The 17,007-nt window shown below is 49.3% G+C and overlaps 1 protein-coding gene across 2 annotated transcripts in view; it reads left to right on the top strand.

The window, feature by feature from the left end:
* The window catches only part of LOC118219259 (voltage-dependent calcium channel subunit alpha-2/delta-1-like), a 100,458-nt gene that overhangs the window by 72,294 nt on the left and 11,157 nt on the right, over positions 1–17,007 (top strand). The window contains exons 16-29 of one of the 2 annotated variants that reach the window (XM_035402279.1): positions 697–780; positions 902–985; positions 1,577–1,651; positions 4,826–4,897; positions 5,914–5,985; positions 6,299–6,360; positions 7,262–7,338; positions 8,520–8,528; positions 10,070–10,078; positions 10,905–10,965; positions 11,373–11,470; positions 13,886–13,967; positions 14,581–14,643; positions 16,901–17,004. In XM_035402279.1, the coding sequence (XP_035258170.1) occupies positions 697–780; positions 902–985; positions 1,577–1,651; positions 4,826–4,897; positions 5,914–5,985; positions 6,299–6,360; positions 7,262–7,338; positions 8,520–8,528; positions 10,070–10,078; positions 10,905–10,965; positions 11,373–11,470; positions 13,886–13,967; positions 14,581–14,643; positions 16,901–17,004 (952 nt within the window). The remainder of the gene's footprint in view (positions 1–696; positions 781–901; positions 986–1,576; positions 1,652–4,825; positions 4,898–5,913; positions 5,986–6,298; positions 6,361–7,261; positions 7,339–8,519; positions 8,529–10,069; positions 10,079–10,904; positions 10,966–11,372; positions 11,471–13,885; positions 13,968–14,580; positions 14,644–16,900; positions 17,005–17,007) is intronic. The other variant, XM_035402280.1, reaches the window with a different exon arrangement.

Raw genomic sequence — 17,007 nt, 5'->3', positions numbered from 1 at the left:
TAAAGCTGTAAAAAATGGAGGACAGGACAGTGCGACACTGCGCTATTCTGGACACCGCGGCGTGAGGTCAGCAGGCGCGTGTCATCGCCCTCTAGCCTAAATCACGCGGTTAACGGTGTTTTTGTACGCTCTTAATCGCCGGCTACGATGCGTTTAAAGTCAAATCCGACGTTTTGTCGTTGGTTTCCTGAAAGCACCGTCGTTATTTTTAGCCGCTAATCGCGCTTTTGGGGGCTATTTGCGGAGAAGTTTCCGGAAAAGGAGCGGATAAGGGCCCCGCGTCCCCTGCAGGCCGTATCTGCGGTCCGGAGGGTGTCGACCCCGCCGGGTTGTTATTTTCGTGTCTCATTGGAAACTGAACAGATGCTACAGCCGCGTCTGCGGCACACTGCACACGGCATTCTTATTTTATCAGTCTGTGTGGAGTGGAAGGGAATTTGGACACGCTGCACTCTCTCAGCTAAACTTCGGGACATGAGCGAGTCATCGAGCTGTCGCTGTGTTTGCAGAAACAGGTTGTGCCGTTTAAATTTAGCTGCAGAGCGAAATGACCTGATAAAATATCACTTGAAAAGTAAACAGAAATGATTTATGCAGCTGTGTGGACTGACCCCCTGTTCGGTTGATCTAAATTTTGCTTGTGTTGTTCTGTTGTTCCATCTTTGTATTTGTCTGTGTGACACATTCGGACCCCAGGAGCTTGGCCTTGTTATTACAGGAACCGTTCCGGTTTTCAACAAGACCCTCGTAAGAGACGCCAAGAACCCATCCCAAAAAAAGGTAGAGAACTTGAGCTCTTCGGTTCCTTTTTTTAAAAGCCCTCACTTTCATTTCAGTTGGTCTTTTGGTCTTTTGACCCGCTCTTCACTATTTCTCTTGGTACCTTCCCCTTCTTCCACAGAAGCACCAGAATCAGTTGATTCTGGGAGTGATGGCCATCGATGTGTCTCTGGAAGACATTAAGAGACTCACTCCACGGTTCACAGTAAGTGGCCCCAAACCCAAACCAGAAACGTGCACGTGCGCTGCATTCAGCCTGCATCTACTGTCTTAACCAATGTGCTGCAAATGTTTTAACATAACAGAGAGACAAAACTGAATGTACATTTACTCTACGTGCACACCATTGGATAAGGATGTAATAATGCCCTGCTGTCTAAGAGACTCTAGTCTTCACTGTATTCTGTTTTAAGCCTCACGATACTCTATATTCAACATGGGTCAATATTGTGTGAGTTACATGGTGCACTCCAGAAATGTCACACACCGTATGCTTTCGAATTGAATGGGACGTGACTGTAACAAATTTTGAGTATGTCCTTCTCCACAACCCAGCCGCTCTCTGCAAGGCATAAGAGCCATTTATGAAAGCAATCCCTGTGTATTTTTATCCGTAAAGGGTTGTGACGCACGTATCTCACACAGCCAGACGAGACAAAGATGGCCGCCGAGCATGAGAAATAATGCCTTTAAAAATGTCTCTTAAAAGCGGCGCCCGCTTTGTCTCGGACAGACAATCTAAGACCCATGTGATCACCTGCACTAACCGCCCCCCCTCTCTCACCCCTCCCATTAGCTCGGCCCCAACGGATACTACTTCGCGATGGACCCCAACGGCTACGTCCTGCTCCACCCCAACCTCCTGCCGAAGGTACGCATTTCCCCATCTTGTTACAGTGCATCCTTCGCGGGCCGCCGCCGTGCTGAACGCAGGCGGGACGTTCCCCTCTGATGGACGGGAGCCGTCGGAAACGCCTCGGGGGCCGCGCTGCGGTCGACCGTTGGCGGTTTCGCGGGTCTGACAGTCGTGGCGCGCCTGCGGGTTTTGCGCGACGCGGAGCCAAATTGGAAAACGAGTGAGCGGCTAAACGATGCTAATTTTCAGATTTTTTGTAGCTGGTCGGCGCACATACGCTTTCACTTCTTTCCAGAGGCCGCCGCCGCCGCCGCTCTCTGGGAAAGCGGCCGCAGCTGTATGCAAAACGAAAATAAAAACACGAGCGCGGGATTAAAGGCCCCGGGACGCCGCGTCGTTTCTCTGAACTCTGACCCCGCGGTATGGAGATTGGCGCTTTTGAATTCCCCCTTTTCTCCCTTCCTCCCGTATCGTTCCTGTTGCAAATTGGACCGGGCATGCCGTAGCAATTTCTGGGAGGGGCGTCTCCCTTCCGAACGCGGCGCGTCCTCGTTGCGTGTAACTCTTGCCATATGCGACCGAGGCGCGGTGCGCACTGGACCCTGGCGGAGAACCGGCGTGTGCGTTTCCGCTGCGAAACGCGTGCGGACGCGGGACGGCGATGTGGAACGCTGACGCGCGGTTCCGAGGCACCGTCTCAAACCGGAGGGGCGCGCGGCGTTGAAGCGCAATTGCCGAAATCCGGCGAATCTGTTCCGCTGCTCCGCCTGCCTTGAAACATATCCTCGCGCCGCGCTGTCAACAAACTGTATTTTCCATAATAACCGTGGGTGGCCAAGAGTTACCTTCACAAGGTCCTGAGCAGCTAGTTCATAGCCAAGGGATGTTAAAACCAGAAGTGTGTAAAGCGAGGGGGGCGCACTGTAAGCCTGTGGCTTTTCAGGCAGGGTGGTGGCATCAGCTTGGGTGGCGGTGCCAGGCTGACCGGAGAGATTGCCACCTGACAGTGTGGGCACAGACTGCGAGAGCGAGGGCCGTGTCCTGGCATCACTGCCTCACGCCAGCTGACTGTAGGCTGCGTGCTCAACTCAGATGTGTGCACGCGCGTCCACGACCCTCAGTCTGAGGTAGCTTCCACAAAAAGGTATGGAAGTTCTGATGCCAAACCTAATATAGCTAATTGCTAGTATTGCCAGCGTGAGTGGGCTGGAGAGAAGTGGGGTTTGGATCCAGATGCTTGCAGGTTGAAGCCCGAGACCGCTTCTGCACACAGGTGCCCGCTGAAGGTCGCTTTATGAAATCGCCAGTCGTTTAAATAGGTAATACATGAGCAAAGTAGGCTCCGTATCTGGAGCAGACCATCTGGTTTTTTAGAAATACATCAAATCATTTTGATGTAATGTCAGATTTCTACACTCATTATACGTGTTTCTCTTACCCAGTCACACACCAGGGCAGAGTTCAACCTCCTCAATGTGCAGACGCAGGTGCAGACACTGTTTCGTACGCCCGAGGCGCAGACTCTGCTTATTTCTTATGCGAGACTACCGCAGATTATCTTAGAGGATCAAAAACGGGCCTTCTCCCGCCCCGAGAATAAAGACAGGACGTCGATTTGTCTGCCGTAAGCGGCTGACACGGGGGGGGCTTTTTGGACTGGCGCATATGGACGCTCGTCTCTCGTAGCAAATCCTGACCAGATGCTCCGGCAAGATCAAGCCGCGGCGGGAACGTCAAAGCGCCCGCGCGTCAGGCCTTGTACGGGACGGACGGATTTGATGAAACGCCGCGTTTGTTTCCGGAAACCCGGGGACCTCTCTCCTCCTGCTCTGTGCTCGGGGGCAGGGCCCCGTCGGAATGACTCCGGGGGGGGGGACGGGGGGGGGGGGGGGTGTAGAAGCGCATGACGAGAGGCTGCAGGAACCAAAGGGGGGCGCTTCGTTCCTCAGTAACGGCGGGGGCCGGTGCGGACCGAACGGGCTGGAGCTCGGAGCGGGCCGGAGGAGCACCGTGAGGTGCAGATGGAGGCAGAGTGGTCTGGATTCAATCCTGCCCCGTACGGGTCCGCCCGTGACTGAGAATAATGAAGCCAAACAAGTGTGACTGATATTCCTGCTTTATACACAGAGTATTAGTTTGATGGCTTCTGTAAAATAAAAATGTACAATAATGTATACAGGAAAAGGTGATGACGATTGCTATTCAAAGTTATCGTACACGTTCTTATTCTGTAATAATGCATCTAATTTAATCAATCAGCCGTTCACATGTTTGTGTCAAATACAGCCATCTTAAATTGTTAATGCAGTAAATGACAGTAAACCTGTGGCCGATGGTAAAGTTCCATCACTGAGAAGTACCTTTTGTTGTAAAAAAACCCCTTTGCGTTTAGTGTGCGTGTGCGTGTGCGTGAGAACGCTTGCGTTTTCTTTCAATTATTGCGGAAATATCGTATAACATTACAATATTGTTGTAATGCGGGACCATGACTGACTGTCAGACAGATGTTCATCATGCACAGATGAATCTGTGTTTCTACTTTTCAACCCTGGAAGTCCTTTCAGGCCTGTGTTCCACAGGCAATGCGAAAATAAATGCAGCACCAAGAATTTGACGTTTAGGGAAAACGACCGGTAGTATAGGATTACTTTCTTGGATAATCTTTTGGACGATTTGTGAAACTATTACTTCAGAGCAATTTGTGTTCCACAGGAAGAACTGAGAGCCCAAAGAATGAGCCCAAATGGCTCCAGTACATTCCAGATCTTTCCACTTATCTGGATATTCAATAGCAAAAAATGAGGAAAATCTGTTCGGCATTCAGTCATTCCATTTTGCTTTTTTGATGACTCACTGTGAAATTATTGCAGTGCGCTGACCACGTAATTTTTCATCATTTTCTTTCAGTTGTTGAACTGCATCGTCAAATATGTTACAATACCACAAAATCTAATTTGTATTGCTCAGTGTTTTGGCACTGGTATATTTATGAATCTGTTAAAGCTGCAACTAAGGGAACGTATACTTTGGATTGTGCATTCCCTTCTACCTTTGTCAGGTTGTTTAATGTTACAAGCAGTTGTAGATCTAAATATATAGCTGTAGTCTGTGTAGTTCTGCCACAGCTCTTACAGTACATCTGTATATCACTTAATGAACGACCCTAACAGCCACCATTTTATGCCCCAGAATCCTAAATTCCAGGAGCCGGTGACCCTGGACTTCTTGGATGCCGAACTGGAGAATGAAATCAAGGTTACGGTATGGAGACCAACGCACTTCGCCAGACCGAACTCGGTTGTGGTCAATTTCCTGTTCACTCCCAATAAACCACATCTACAGGAACACACACTCTCTCTCTCATACACGTGCACACACACGCGCGCACACACACACCTACACACATGTACGCACACATGGAAAAAGCACTAAAAGCATTTGTAGGGCCTTCGGGCAGGCCAGGCGAGGAACCTCTCCAGGAATCGCCACTCGGCGCTCACACGCATGTTACATCCTTACGCGCGGCAGCATTGCTTATTAGGGGGGAGTGTGCCAGCCATTTGCAGTCTTGGCTCGGCCGTCTTCCCCCCCGAAAACAGATGTGAGGGGAGAGAGGGAAAGAGAGAGAGAGAGAGAAACCAGGGGAAGAACAAAAGGCCCGGGAACAGAGCGGTGAAGGGTAATGATGAACACATTTGCGTACGGCCGGCTCTGCTTTTGTGTTGGAGTGTGAAGTGGGGGGGGGGGGGGGGGGGGTGAGGAAAGCGGAGAATGTTCCGGAATCCCTGGCCTTCGCCGCGGCGTGGAGCGGAGCGGGGCGACCCCGCCGCCACTTGGCCCCGCTCTGCGGAGGAGCCGCCGCCGCCAAAGCAGCGACTTCTCGTCTCCCCGCCGGCCTCTCGAGTTACACGCCGCATGTGGCGTCCCTCTGACTTATGCGCAGGAGGACTCGTCAATTTGAGCATTAAGTGCTCCCACAATGCACCACAGGAAAAATCCAGACCACTACAATAGAACTGATGCTCAATAAAAATGCATTGTATTTCCACAGAACATCACTGCATGTATGCACGTAATACACTTCACGTCCAAAATGATTTAGCCGTTATGTGGATATATTGTATCTGCCATGTTGTTGGCTCGCAGGTTGCTGTCACTCAAAATGAAGCAGCCCAAAGGTGGCCCAAAGCCTCTGTTCAGATTCGGATAAGCAATGGATTAGCTGCCGTTCCTTATTTCAGTATCAGTGACTGTTTTTTCTTTCTCTCTGGGTATAGATCAGGAAAGACATGATTGATCTGAAGACGGGGAATATCAAGATCCACACGCTGGTGAAATCTCAAGATGAGGTGAGTGCCAGGGCGACCGTTATGTTTTGAGCCAATCGCTGTGGTTTCCTGTAGCGAGCAACACCTTTTGATTGGTTCAAAGAAGCCAGAGCCTGCCAGCTCACTGCAGCTGTACGTAAAGCAGTGTTCGTGAAACCTCACTCGGCTGAAGCAAGCTGAGAATTAATGCTGGTTTTTTTTGGTGTTGTTTTTTTAATAATAATTCTTGTTTAGCGGGGCCAGAGGTGATGTTGTTGTGTGTGTGAGATAACCTTTGAGTGACGCAGGCCGGTTTAAACACACTAACTCTGTGGGGTTTCTCCTTCTCTGGCAGAGGTACATAGACCGCGGAATCCGCGCTTACACTTTCGCTCCGGTCAACGGCACCGACTACAGGTAAACCCGTGACCTGAAACCTGGAATAACGGGACTTCATGCTGAAATGTGACCATTGACTCTTTCACAGGTCATCAGATGTTAGGCTATCTACAGTACAGTACATGATCCGAGTATGCTTGGCCTAGTTGAATACAGGCCATAATCTTCATAGTTATACAGCATGCATGGGTCTGTATGATATTATTCATGTCGTACTATACAACAGTAGCCACAGTGCATCAGCTATGATGCTGTAAAATGTGCTGTGTACACGGACCATTCGTTATCCACTGGTAAATTTTCAGTACTTACACGACAGGCACATCTATAAGCGAGCCAATCAGAAGGAGGGGAAGTAACTGCAGTGTGCGGACACCCCAAAACATGCCTTGCATCTCAAGCCAGGTCCACGCGTGGTGCTTTGTACAACATGTACTCACCGCGGATTAACACTCTGGAAGCCTGTCAGGACGCAATGTCACGCGTACTTAGCGCATTTGTTCAGAGATTCCTTCCTTTCTACGCCGTGTTAAGTTCCTCTAGTTGGATCTGACACCCAGCGCAGCGCGAGCTTTGGCCAAGTGAATGACCCCCAAGCCAACTCTTCGCTTACGGAATTAAAATGCGAGCCCGTCATCTGTTCCTTTGTTGATTTGCTTGCTTTTTAACAGCCTCGAGGCTGTTTTTGGGGATGATGTAAATTGGCTACAAGCACAAAAGGTATTTTTTGGGGAGTCTGGGGAGTTGGGGGATCTGATTTGGTCTTGGCTTCGCTTTCGCGTGTAGGTTTTTTTTTCAACGCCGACTCTCACTCTTGACGGTTAGCGAAAGCGTTTCAGCCTCCGTTGTTCTCCTGGCGGCGTTCCTTGCGATCGGAAAGCGGCGCTGTGAAATTTTACATCCACCTCTGTGTCCTCAGCTTGGCGCTGGTGTTGCCAGAATACAGCTCGCACTACATCCGCGCGAAAATCGGAGACACCATTACGCAGGCAAAATGTAAGTACCGGAGAGACGGCGTGCTTCTCCTGCCTTGTACATTCACACGCATGCACTCAAATTAGATACTGTCCATATTACGCCATTAAGCTTGCTTTATTGTAGCTGCCATTTAGCGTACATTTCCATGTTAGCGGGGCTTAACGCTCTATCTTGGAGGGAAAAATCAATCGCTATGGTGCAGATATGTGTATTCATGCACATGGTTTGGGTCTATCTGAACTGAACCGCCTCACAGCCCTCCTCTCCTGCAGTGGTGGACCACTGCGTTTCTGATGTGGTCCTGCGTTTTGCTTCTTACCAGACGAGCAGACTACCCGCTAAATGGTTCAAGAGGCTTTGTTTATTCATGGTGTGCCCGCAACGTGTGATGTGCAAAAGTGCCACGGCGTTTTGTGCGTGTGTGTGTGTGTGTGTGCGTGCATGTGTGTGCATGCGTGTGTGTGTGCGTGTGCGTGTGTGTGTATGTGTGTGTGTACATGAGAGAGATCACCTGAAGGTAGTCTGTTGAAGTGTGGGCCAGATATCTTCAGAAGCCCTTTAAACAGGGCAGCTCTGGTTCCAGGACTGCGGAGTGCCAGCCTCACCCTCTCCCTCATGACCTGGCCTGATTCGGGCAGCTATCCTTTTAGCGGCCTTCCCCTGGCGTATGGAGCCCAACCACAAACTGCAAAAATGAGCCCCCTCCCCTCAGTACAGCTTTACTTCTCCCCTTGTTAAATTTAGTTTCACGTCCCTCTTGGCCTGTCTGAAGACCTGACCAACGTGACACTACTCATGGAAGAATAAAGTATCATTGCGCCAAAGAGGGGTGGAGCTAGTTGCTATTTGCTACCAGTTACTCACTGATTTGGACCAATCGTTGTGTTTTGTTGTGGAAAAACACAATGCAAATCAAAACCTTGTGATTGGCTCAAGCAGATCAGTGATGACTGATAACTGTAGTTCCATCTGTTTTCAGTGTCATGAAAACTCACTTTCCCATCAATGTAAAACCCTGCAACACCCCTCCTAATAGGAGTGGCTGTCACACATGGTAACCATTTTCAAGGTTTTGTTTGAATATAATTTTGTTGTTGTAACCCCTTCTATTTCTGTTTACCTGGTTTTGTCCCTGTCTTGCTGTCTCTCTCTCTCTACCTCTCTCTTTCTCACTCTCTCTGTGTTTTGGATTCCCTCAGCAACATTGGGCAAGTATCAACTAATTTGTCTCTTTCCTCTTGTGAATGTTGCTTTGTACATTCTTTTTCCTTTTCTGTGTCATCTTTAAAATTGTATAGCGTTATTTTGCACTAGATTCAGTGAATTACCTACTGTTTCCTTCTAAGAGCACGTCTGATTCACGCTATCCTATATGAGTGTAACACGCGACCAAACTAAAATCAGTTCTAGTGTCTTCAAAAATAAACAGATTCCAGCTGTGTTGGACAACGGTGCCCCCCAACCTAAAGAACTGACAGCAGGTTATAGCCCAGTACACTCTCACCATGGCACAAAGCATCTTTATCACCACAGGCCTTAAGGGTGGACGTGCACCAAAAGTCCATTTCCAGCAATTTGGGGAAACTAAAAGTTACACCGCATTTTTGTGTGGTTTGGCATTTGCCACCACATTTGCAGTGCTGGACCGTGCGTGCATGTTTGTCAGTGACTGAGCAGCTCTCTTAAATCTATTCTGCAATGACGGAAGTAGGCCTACGATTACAACCGGGCTTTCTGAGTTTGCATTACTTTGAATTCAGAATGGGATTTGGTACCTGGAGAAGCAGCACTGAAATTCTCCCCAAAGAGAGAACAGTTAATCCCTTGTTTAACTAACGATGGTTCTGCATCAACGGATCGTTCAGGCCAGGAGAACAGGCCGTTCAGCACATTCAGGCTTCCACGCCTACTTCCAGACAAGTCATGCTCTTCTTTATTTCGTCCGTGTATCGCGAAGCCCGTGCGCGTCGCTCTGCTTTGAATAAAAAAATGAAATGATATGCAAAAAAGCCCCCTCGGCTGCTTCCCCGCGCCGTCCTCGCTGTGCTGATCCCCGTCTGATCCCCGGCGCTTCCGCTCGGTGTGTGTGTGTGTGTGCGTGTGTGTGTGTGTGTGTGTGTTTGTGTGTGTGTGTGTGTGCGTGCGTGTGTGTGTGTGTGTGTGTGTGTGTGTGTGTGCGCGACGGCGGTCAATTCTCACCGCTCCCCACACTTTCCGGCCTCCCGCCTGCCCTCCGCCGGAGCGACTGTCACGAGCGGCTGAGCACGGCGAAGTTTCGCAGACCTAACGTCTCGCTCGTCGTCAACATCGCGCGTAAAATGCGTCAGGTGGCAAACCGCGTGCGTCTGAACGCCAGAAATCCCGTCGAGCGACTTTCGCACGTGCGTAGAAACCTGTTTAATATCACACAAAAAAACCAAGAACCACTCTTTCGGTAGCCTGCTGTTATAACTGCACGCTGAGAACGGGAACGTACTGACCGTGTTGTTTTAATACCTGTGACACTCTTCATGCCCTGGACACACCGTGGAAACCTGTAACACCATGTGAGGCTTGCATGCACGCATGTCTCTTCTTGACTCATCTTCCCTGTGCACTGAAGAGCCTTTTAATTAGTCTGCAATATTTTTATTCTTTTGCTGAATAAAATATTGGCGAGTGTAACCCTTTGTATTTTATCGTTTTACCCTGTTCTTTTTTCCTGTTTCCCTCCTGGTAATCCCTCTCTCTGCTGGATTTTTGCCGACAGGGCGAACGGGCAAGTATCCTCTCGTTACTCGTTCACTTGTTGTGGTCGTTCCATCCCTTCCGCTGATCCTTGCATGCCTAACGCCCCCCGCCCCCCACCTCTGCCCTCCTGTGCATGTGCATACCTGTCTTAGTTAGCCCCGCCCGTCCGCTAGCGAGCCCCTTTCGCTCTCTCACACGTGCGACGCGTCAGAGTTTCCAGCGGGCCAGGCGTCACCCTAACGGCCACCTCGGAGGGTCGGAAACGGGGGGCTGGAGATCGTTAGGGAGCCGGCGTGCGCGAACAAGGGGGCGAAAATGGGGGCTCGGCCTCCCAGAGACAGGAAGTGACACGGATGATAAACAGAACATCCAGACTGATCCCCCCCCCCCCCCGAACTGCCACGTGTCAAGAGAAATGAAGTTTTCAGAAACTTAGATACGGGGAACTCGCAGCTTCCAGTCCTGTAGCTATTAACACGTGTTACTGATCACTGAAGGGGAACCGACGAGAACGAACATCCCGTGGTTCAAGCATGAGTCCACGTGTTTCCGAATTGAACATGGCCTCTAAATAGTAAGGTACAATGCCCAGCATGGAAAAGGCATTCCCACTAGATTAACATTAATGTTAAATGTCCTGCGCGGTCATTTATGATGTAGAATAATCTTATGCGGATAGACTCTTCTCTGATATCCCGATCTCAGAGGGCTGGCGTGTTCTGTCCCGGCGGATGTTAGCGCCCTCGCGGCGGTCACGGGTTCACCTTTCCGGAGCTGTTCTGCATGTGGCCTGTGCCCGTGGAAAGGGGGGGTGGTGAGGGAGGTCCTGACTGTGCCTTGTTGGCTTCCGACAGTTTTCGAGACCATGCAGCAGGATAACTTCGAGGAGTACGGACACACCTTCATCGCCCCCAGGTGAGTGGATTTGCTCTCTGTGTGAACCGCCCCTACCGCTGTTACATTGCATTGCATTACATTACAGGCATTTAGCAGACGCTCTTATCCGCTCTTACACAACTATTTACAAAGCATTTACCCTGCATCCATTTATACAGCTGGATATATACTGAAGCAATATAGGTTAAGTACCCTGCTCAAGGGTACAACAGCAGTGTCCAACCTGGGAACTAGTTATTCGCAGCATCTACGATCACTCATAAATAATTGGTAGAACCGTGCCATCCTATCTCGTGCATAATAATGCAATGATGAGCCTTGTGAAGAGTTACACTGATTTTCAGATAGTAAACTGGTCACACACCGTTGACAGACGGCTGTAGGTGAGAGGACTTTTTTAGATCTGCGCTGTCTTGTGTCCGCAGGGAGTACTGCAAGGACCTGAAGATCTCCAACAACAACACGCAGTTCCTGATGGACTTCAACGAGTTCATCGACCGGAACACGCCCAACGACCACACCTGTGAGTGCGGTCCACGTTCCCGCAGGGGTTCCTTTGCCACCCTGTTAAAACGTGCATGTGGAGGGCTGGTTTTTTTAGGGGTGGAGGGGGGGGGGGTGCGAGCCGAGACCGAGTCCGCGCTGCCAAACAGCTGCGATCTGCGGGGCTTGTCGTTTGATCCGCCGATGGGCCCCAGAGTGTCACGAGTGACGCTTTACACTGAACAAAAATGCTAACCGCGCAGCTGGCTGCTGGTGCGGCGGACGTGTCAGACCCTCGGCGGTAATACACGCGGACGCCGTGTTCTGCCGCCTCACTCGCCAGACCTACAGTCCCAATTACGCCGTGTTTGAGGGAAAGCAGAACTCCTCACGGGAAAGAACAAAAGCCAGGAAATAGCCGAACTGAAGTGGGTCCGGCACCCATCATGCAAGTAGCCTTATCAATGTAGATAACAAATATTAAATATGCGGGGGGGGTCAAAGTTAATTTAATTTCTTATTTGATACATATTTCAAGTCCAGATGGTAAATTCAGTACATTGGCAAAGCAAGATAAACTAATTCTGATTTTAAAGGTGCAGTGTGTAAGTTTGGAGAAAGGCGAAAGAGAGAGCTATACATTGAAAAGACAGGCAGGTAGGGAAGCCTCCTCACTCAGAGCTGTCCCGATTGGTTGTTATGATTCAGGCGCGGTGAAATTTGGAGTGGCTGACTTCAGAGACTGGGGCAGTCTGTGAGAACAGATAAAACTTTTTAAGAGCTTATAGTTTATTGATATCTGTCAGGATGTGACAGACATTTAACCAAAAGTGTTCTATAACAAACTTACATACTGCACCTTTAAGTGTGCAGAGACAAAATCGCAGACATTCTCTTACATAATTGTCACAGGGACACAGTCATGCCTCATTTCAAAGTAAAATGTGTGTATAAATGCAAAAACGAGAGCGATAAGATCTAGTCGGCAAATGCTAATGTAATTCAACATGTGACTCAACTGATAATCATAAAAAAACTCAGGGGAGAGATACCTAATGTCAGCACTGTCTTCAGCCAAGTTTAAGTGTTGGGGACTATTACAGTAAGTGCCACATAACACATTTTTGGAGCTAGGTGTGTAAGTTGTGATTCATGTCGAACACAACAATTCTGTTTAATTTGATCATACGCAAGCGCAGTCTCAGATTTTCTGCGCGATCTGAGATTCGTAAACAATGCCGTACCTTTTTGACTATCTCAGAGCGCACACCGCGCCTTCCAGTCTCAGGTGAAAACACGAGCGTGTCGCCGTGGATGACCAGGCAAACAAACGTTTCCATCGACACGTCGGTCGTTCTGTCGGTGCTCTCCCCGAGAGAGAGAGCGCCATGTTGCGTTCTTGCTAGCGTGACTCACCGCCATCACCTGCTGTGGTCAGACACCACAGACCCCGACAGAGACGCTCTGAGATGAGTCACTGATGTGAGACCGCTCTGAGGTTACGCTAGACCCTTTCCCATAAATCACAGTCGTGTTATGCTTCTGGCTTTCCCTTGCTGACTCAGGCCGATGTTGTTTCTCTGGGTTTTTTTTCTTATTTTTCTTTTCCCATTGTTTTTCCTCCTCAATTCATTATTGCCAGTCGTGCCGCATTTCAAATTCCCAGCATGGCAACCAACTGTAACAACCCCACTTCTTCCAGGGAATCGGTTATGTAATATCAGACATCCCCCCCCCCCCCCCCCCCACCAACGTAGTCCTAAGCACTATGGATAAAGCAATGAAGAATCAGACCAGCATTCCCAAAGTTGGCTCATTATGTTAACTTATCATTAGCCTTGTCCCTGACATACGGATAACTGCAGACCAGACACGCTCATTAAATTTAATTTGCTCCATTTCATAAAATGCATGTGTTGTTACTTACGTGTACTGGGGCATCTAACCAGCACTGTATATATGTGGCAGGAATTTTTTGTATGTCATAACCTGTGCCTTTTTAAAATTCTTCGTACACTGTCGAGACTAAGTTTGAAAGACAGGAACATTGCACAGATACGCCAAGGATAGATACCCACATGTGTGCGCGTGATTGATTCTGAAATTGCAAAGATAATGATGGGTTGCCAACAGCACAAATGCTGGTGCTCTTCCAAACCAGCATAAGGAGTAAGCCGTCTGACTTTTAAGAGTGACGAGCTGCCGAAACGAGTTCCAATAAATCAGAGGAATAAGTTTTACTGTTTAAAATGAATGACAGAGGGAGCATATGTGATACATTTCACATAGTATCTGTAGAGCCTAATACATACATACATAAGACATCTGTTAATTCTTTATACGGTAGAACAATGTTATGGTCTGCGTTATGTAAATGGGTGCGTGCGGAGCATGTGGATCTCAGCGCTGGCTGTGAATAAAACCCCGCACTGCACCGCTGCCTCGTGTCTTTCAGGCAACGTCAGCCTGATCAACAGGCTGCTGCTGGACGCGGGACTGACCTCCGAGCTGGTGAAGCGGTGGAAGGAGCAGAACGCGTGAGAGCCCGTGCCCAAATGCTAGCGCTATCAATGCACCCCTTTTAGCTTTACCAGCCCTGGTAGGGCTGAGAGAATGACCTCTTCAGTGTCTGCCACCTTGTCTGCTGGTGACTGCAGTGTAGGGCTGTCCAACCCTGTTCCTGGAGATCTACCGTCCGGTAGGCTTTAACTCCGACCCAAACGAAGCGCGCCTCAATCAACAGCCATCTCGTTGAGCAGCTAATTAGTAAAATCAGGTGTGCCAAATTAGAGTGAAAACCTACAGGACCTAATAGATCTCCAGGAACAGGGTTGGCAAGCCCTGTATGGTGTCTGTCGCTATTAGCAGTGCTTGCAAAGCTAGGGCAATGTTCTAATTTATGTCGAATCCTCACTTTAAAATGACAAATTACACAACTGCCATCGCACCTTCAGAGGAAAAGGCCTTGTTTACTCGGTGGGGAATGCCAGGTGGTGTCAGAAAAACTTAATTTCACTGCTGCTCCCTGTCATTGAGAACGTAAATCGGATTTGCCTGTTTGACAGTCGTTGAGATGATGCTCGGGCAGCTCGCTTCCCTGACAGACTAGAACCTTCCTGATTCTTGTGTGTGTGTTCTCTCACGACGCAGGAGCGGAGTGGTCGCCAGGTTTGTCGCCACCGACGGGGGAATCACGCGAGTTTACCCGAGCAGGTACAGCACCGCACCATGCACGTTTTTACACGAGGAGCGTGGCGACGGGTCTGACCGCTGTGTGAAGTGACCGTGTGTGTGTGTGCTGTGGAGATGCCGCCGCGCAGGCTGCGGACAGCGCTGTCTTTGGCGTGCTCCGGTTTCTCTGTCGGAGAAAGCAAAGGGAGCCGATGGCCGTGTCCAAGATATTCTCAGCTCTTGGCACTGAGTCCCTGAACCCTGAGGCCCCACCATCCTCTTTTTTAATATCTCGTGTTCTCACTCTTCCCTTCTCTCTCTTTTTTTTTCTCTCACTCTCTCTTTGTTTCTCTCTCGATTTAAAATTTCTCCCAATCCGCTTTCTCCCTCTGTTCCTCTTAACTTTCATTTTTCAACCACTCCATCATCCTGTCCATTCCTGCTCTCGCTTGTCTCTTACCACTCTATTTCTTTATGCAGCCCATCGCTCTCTCTCACCCCTTCCATCCCGCTCTCTCCCTCCCTCCCCCCCCCCCCCTCCCTCCCCCCCCATATTTCATGAGGGTCCGCCACTCGGACAGAACGACACTCTGAGGACGCAACGCTGCACTTGCAAGGGTCATAAAATGGCGTGTGTTGTGGAGCCCCACCGCAGCTGTTGCACATCAAGGGACCCTCCCTTTAGGAAAGCTGTATAGAGTTACTGGCCCCCTTTTACTGCCGGTACCCCAGTCCGCGGTGGCTGATGTATATGCGAGCAGTCACCGCTGCCGTTTCCACGGCGATTACGGCGCCATTGCCGTTGTTTGTTAAAAAACGTGTTTTGTTCAGCGTCCCTCCCGTTGTCCGGGGTGTTCACAGGCTGCCATTACCAAACGTTGTTACCGTGCAAGTCCAGTTTTGTTGCCGTGCTACTTTTAAAAGCGGTTGACAGTGTGAGCGTGACGTTAAGCGGTTTCTTTAAAGAAAAGCAAGCGTTGCTGGGCCTTCAGCAGGCTTCCAGCTCTCTGTAAACCACCAACAACGTTTCCAGAAACGCTATTCTTGATTCCCTTTGATTTTAGAATACAAGACATTTTTACAAGCACAATCACTGTACATCTCACCTCATTGAAAAAAGGACTTCAGTAATTGCTTTTTGAAAAAAAAAAAAAACAATCCTTCACATTGCCAGATGGCTCTAGCCAACCAGTGCAGAGATCAGAGTGAGTCTGACTCGTTAGAACCTTGAAATCATTGGTTGTGATTTCCATTCAAAAAGTATTAGCTCATACAGGAAAATAAAAAACTTGTTTCGTCAAATTATATTAAACACGGTTAGGCCTACCATGGCCTAGCATGTTATGTGTAGTGGGCTAAAGGAAAGAAAGTAATGAACTCAGGGAGGGACTCACCAGGGTCTCAGGCCTCCCCAAGTTCCAGCGCTGTCCCGGGCCAGGTCAGCTGGAGGCACGGTGTCCTCAGGGCTGTGGACGTCTCTTTTGCTGGAGGTTTCTCCAGGAAGAAAGTTGCCCGTGGAAATCCCATCGGCCCAGAGACAGTGACCCACACAGAGGTGATGGAGGTGGGGGCGGGGGCGGAGTCTAAAGAGGAGACAAGAAGAAACTGGCGTAAAAAACCAGCCGCGCAGTCCATCTAGACCTTCACCCACAAAGTCACCCTCCAGAAAACAGACAGCTAAATCTAATAGATCTCCCAGCAGTTGCCAAAACTGCCACACAGATTTTTGTTCCTCCCCCTCCACCTCCCCCTTCCCCTGTAAGGTTCAACCCTATTGGGTCTACCTGGACACTATCTCCTCCCAGTGAACACAGAACATTCTCACAATGAAGCTGCCACATAGTGGCAATGCCGTAACATTCGCAAAACATTCTAGCAACATTGTGGGGATGTTTTGTGACAGCTAGGGTTGCCGCTGGATTAACGAGAGCAGGACGTGCCAAAGATGACTGAATAAATAAATAGAACGGAAAGCCAAAAGCATCTCTGAAGTGTGCCCAGCCCTGCCCGTGGCTCACAGCCCTCCACAGCCCAGCTTTGGCACGCCCCTCTCTAATGCCTTTCTGATGTCAGATGAAATGCATTCAGCTATCACTATTAATATGTCGCTCCAGACTGCAGTTGATGCCATTTTTCATGTTTGAGGTTTCAGAGCCCTTGTGTGAATCGGTTCCAACAGAACAACGATTAGACTTTTTTTTTTTTTTTTTTTGGCTCGGTTATCTGAGCCTGTGAGTTTTTTTGTTTTTTTTTTCCCCCACAGAGGTCACTTAATCGCGGCTTTGTTTCTTTCTCTCAGCGCCGGGGAGGACTGGAAGGAGAACGCCGAGACGTACGAGTCCAGCTTTTACAAGAGGAGTCTGGACAACGACATCTACATCTTCACCGCGCCCTTTTTCAACAGTA

Source organism: Anguilla anguilla, chromosome 19 (genome assembly GCF_013347855.1).
Source record: "Anguilla anguilla isolate fAngAng1 chromosome 19, fAngAng1.pri, whole genome shotgun sequence".
Lineage (NCBI taxonomy): Eukaryota > Metazoa > Chordata > Actinopteri > Anguilliformes > Anguillidae > Anguilla > Anguilla anguilla.
This window is presented reverse-complemented; position numbering and strand designations above follow the sequence as displayed.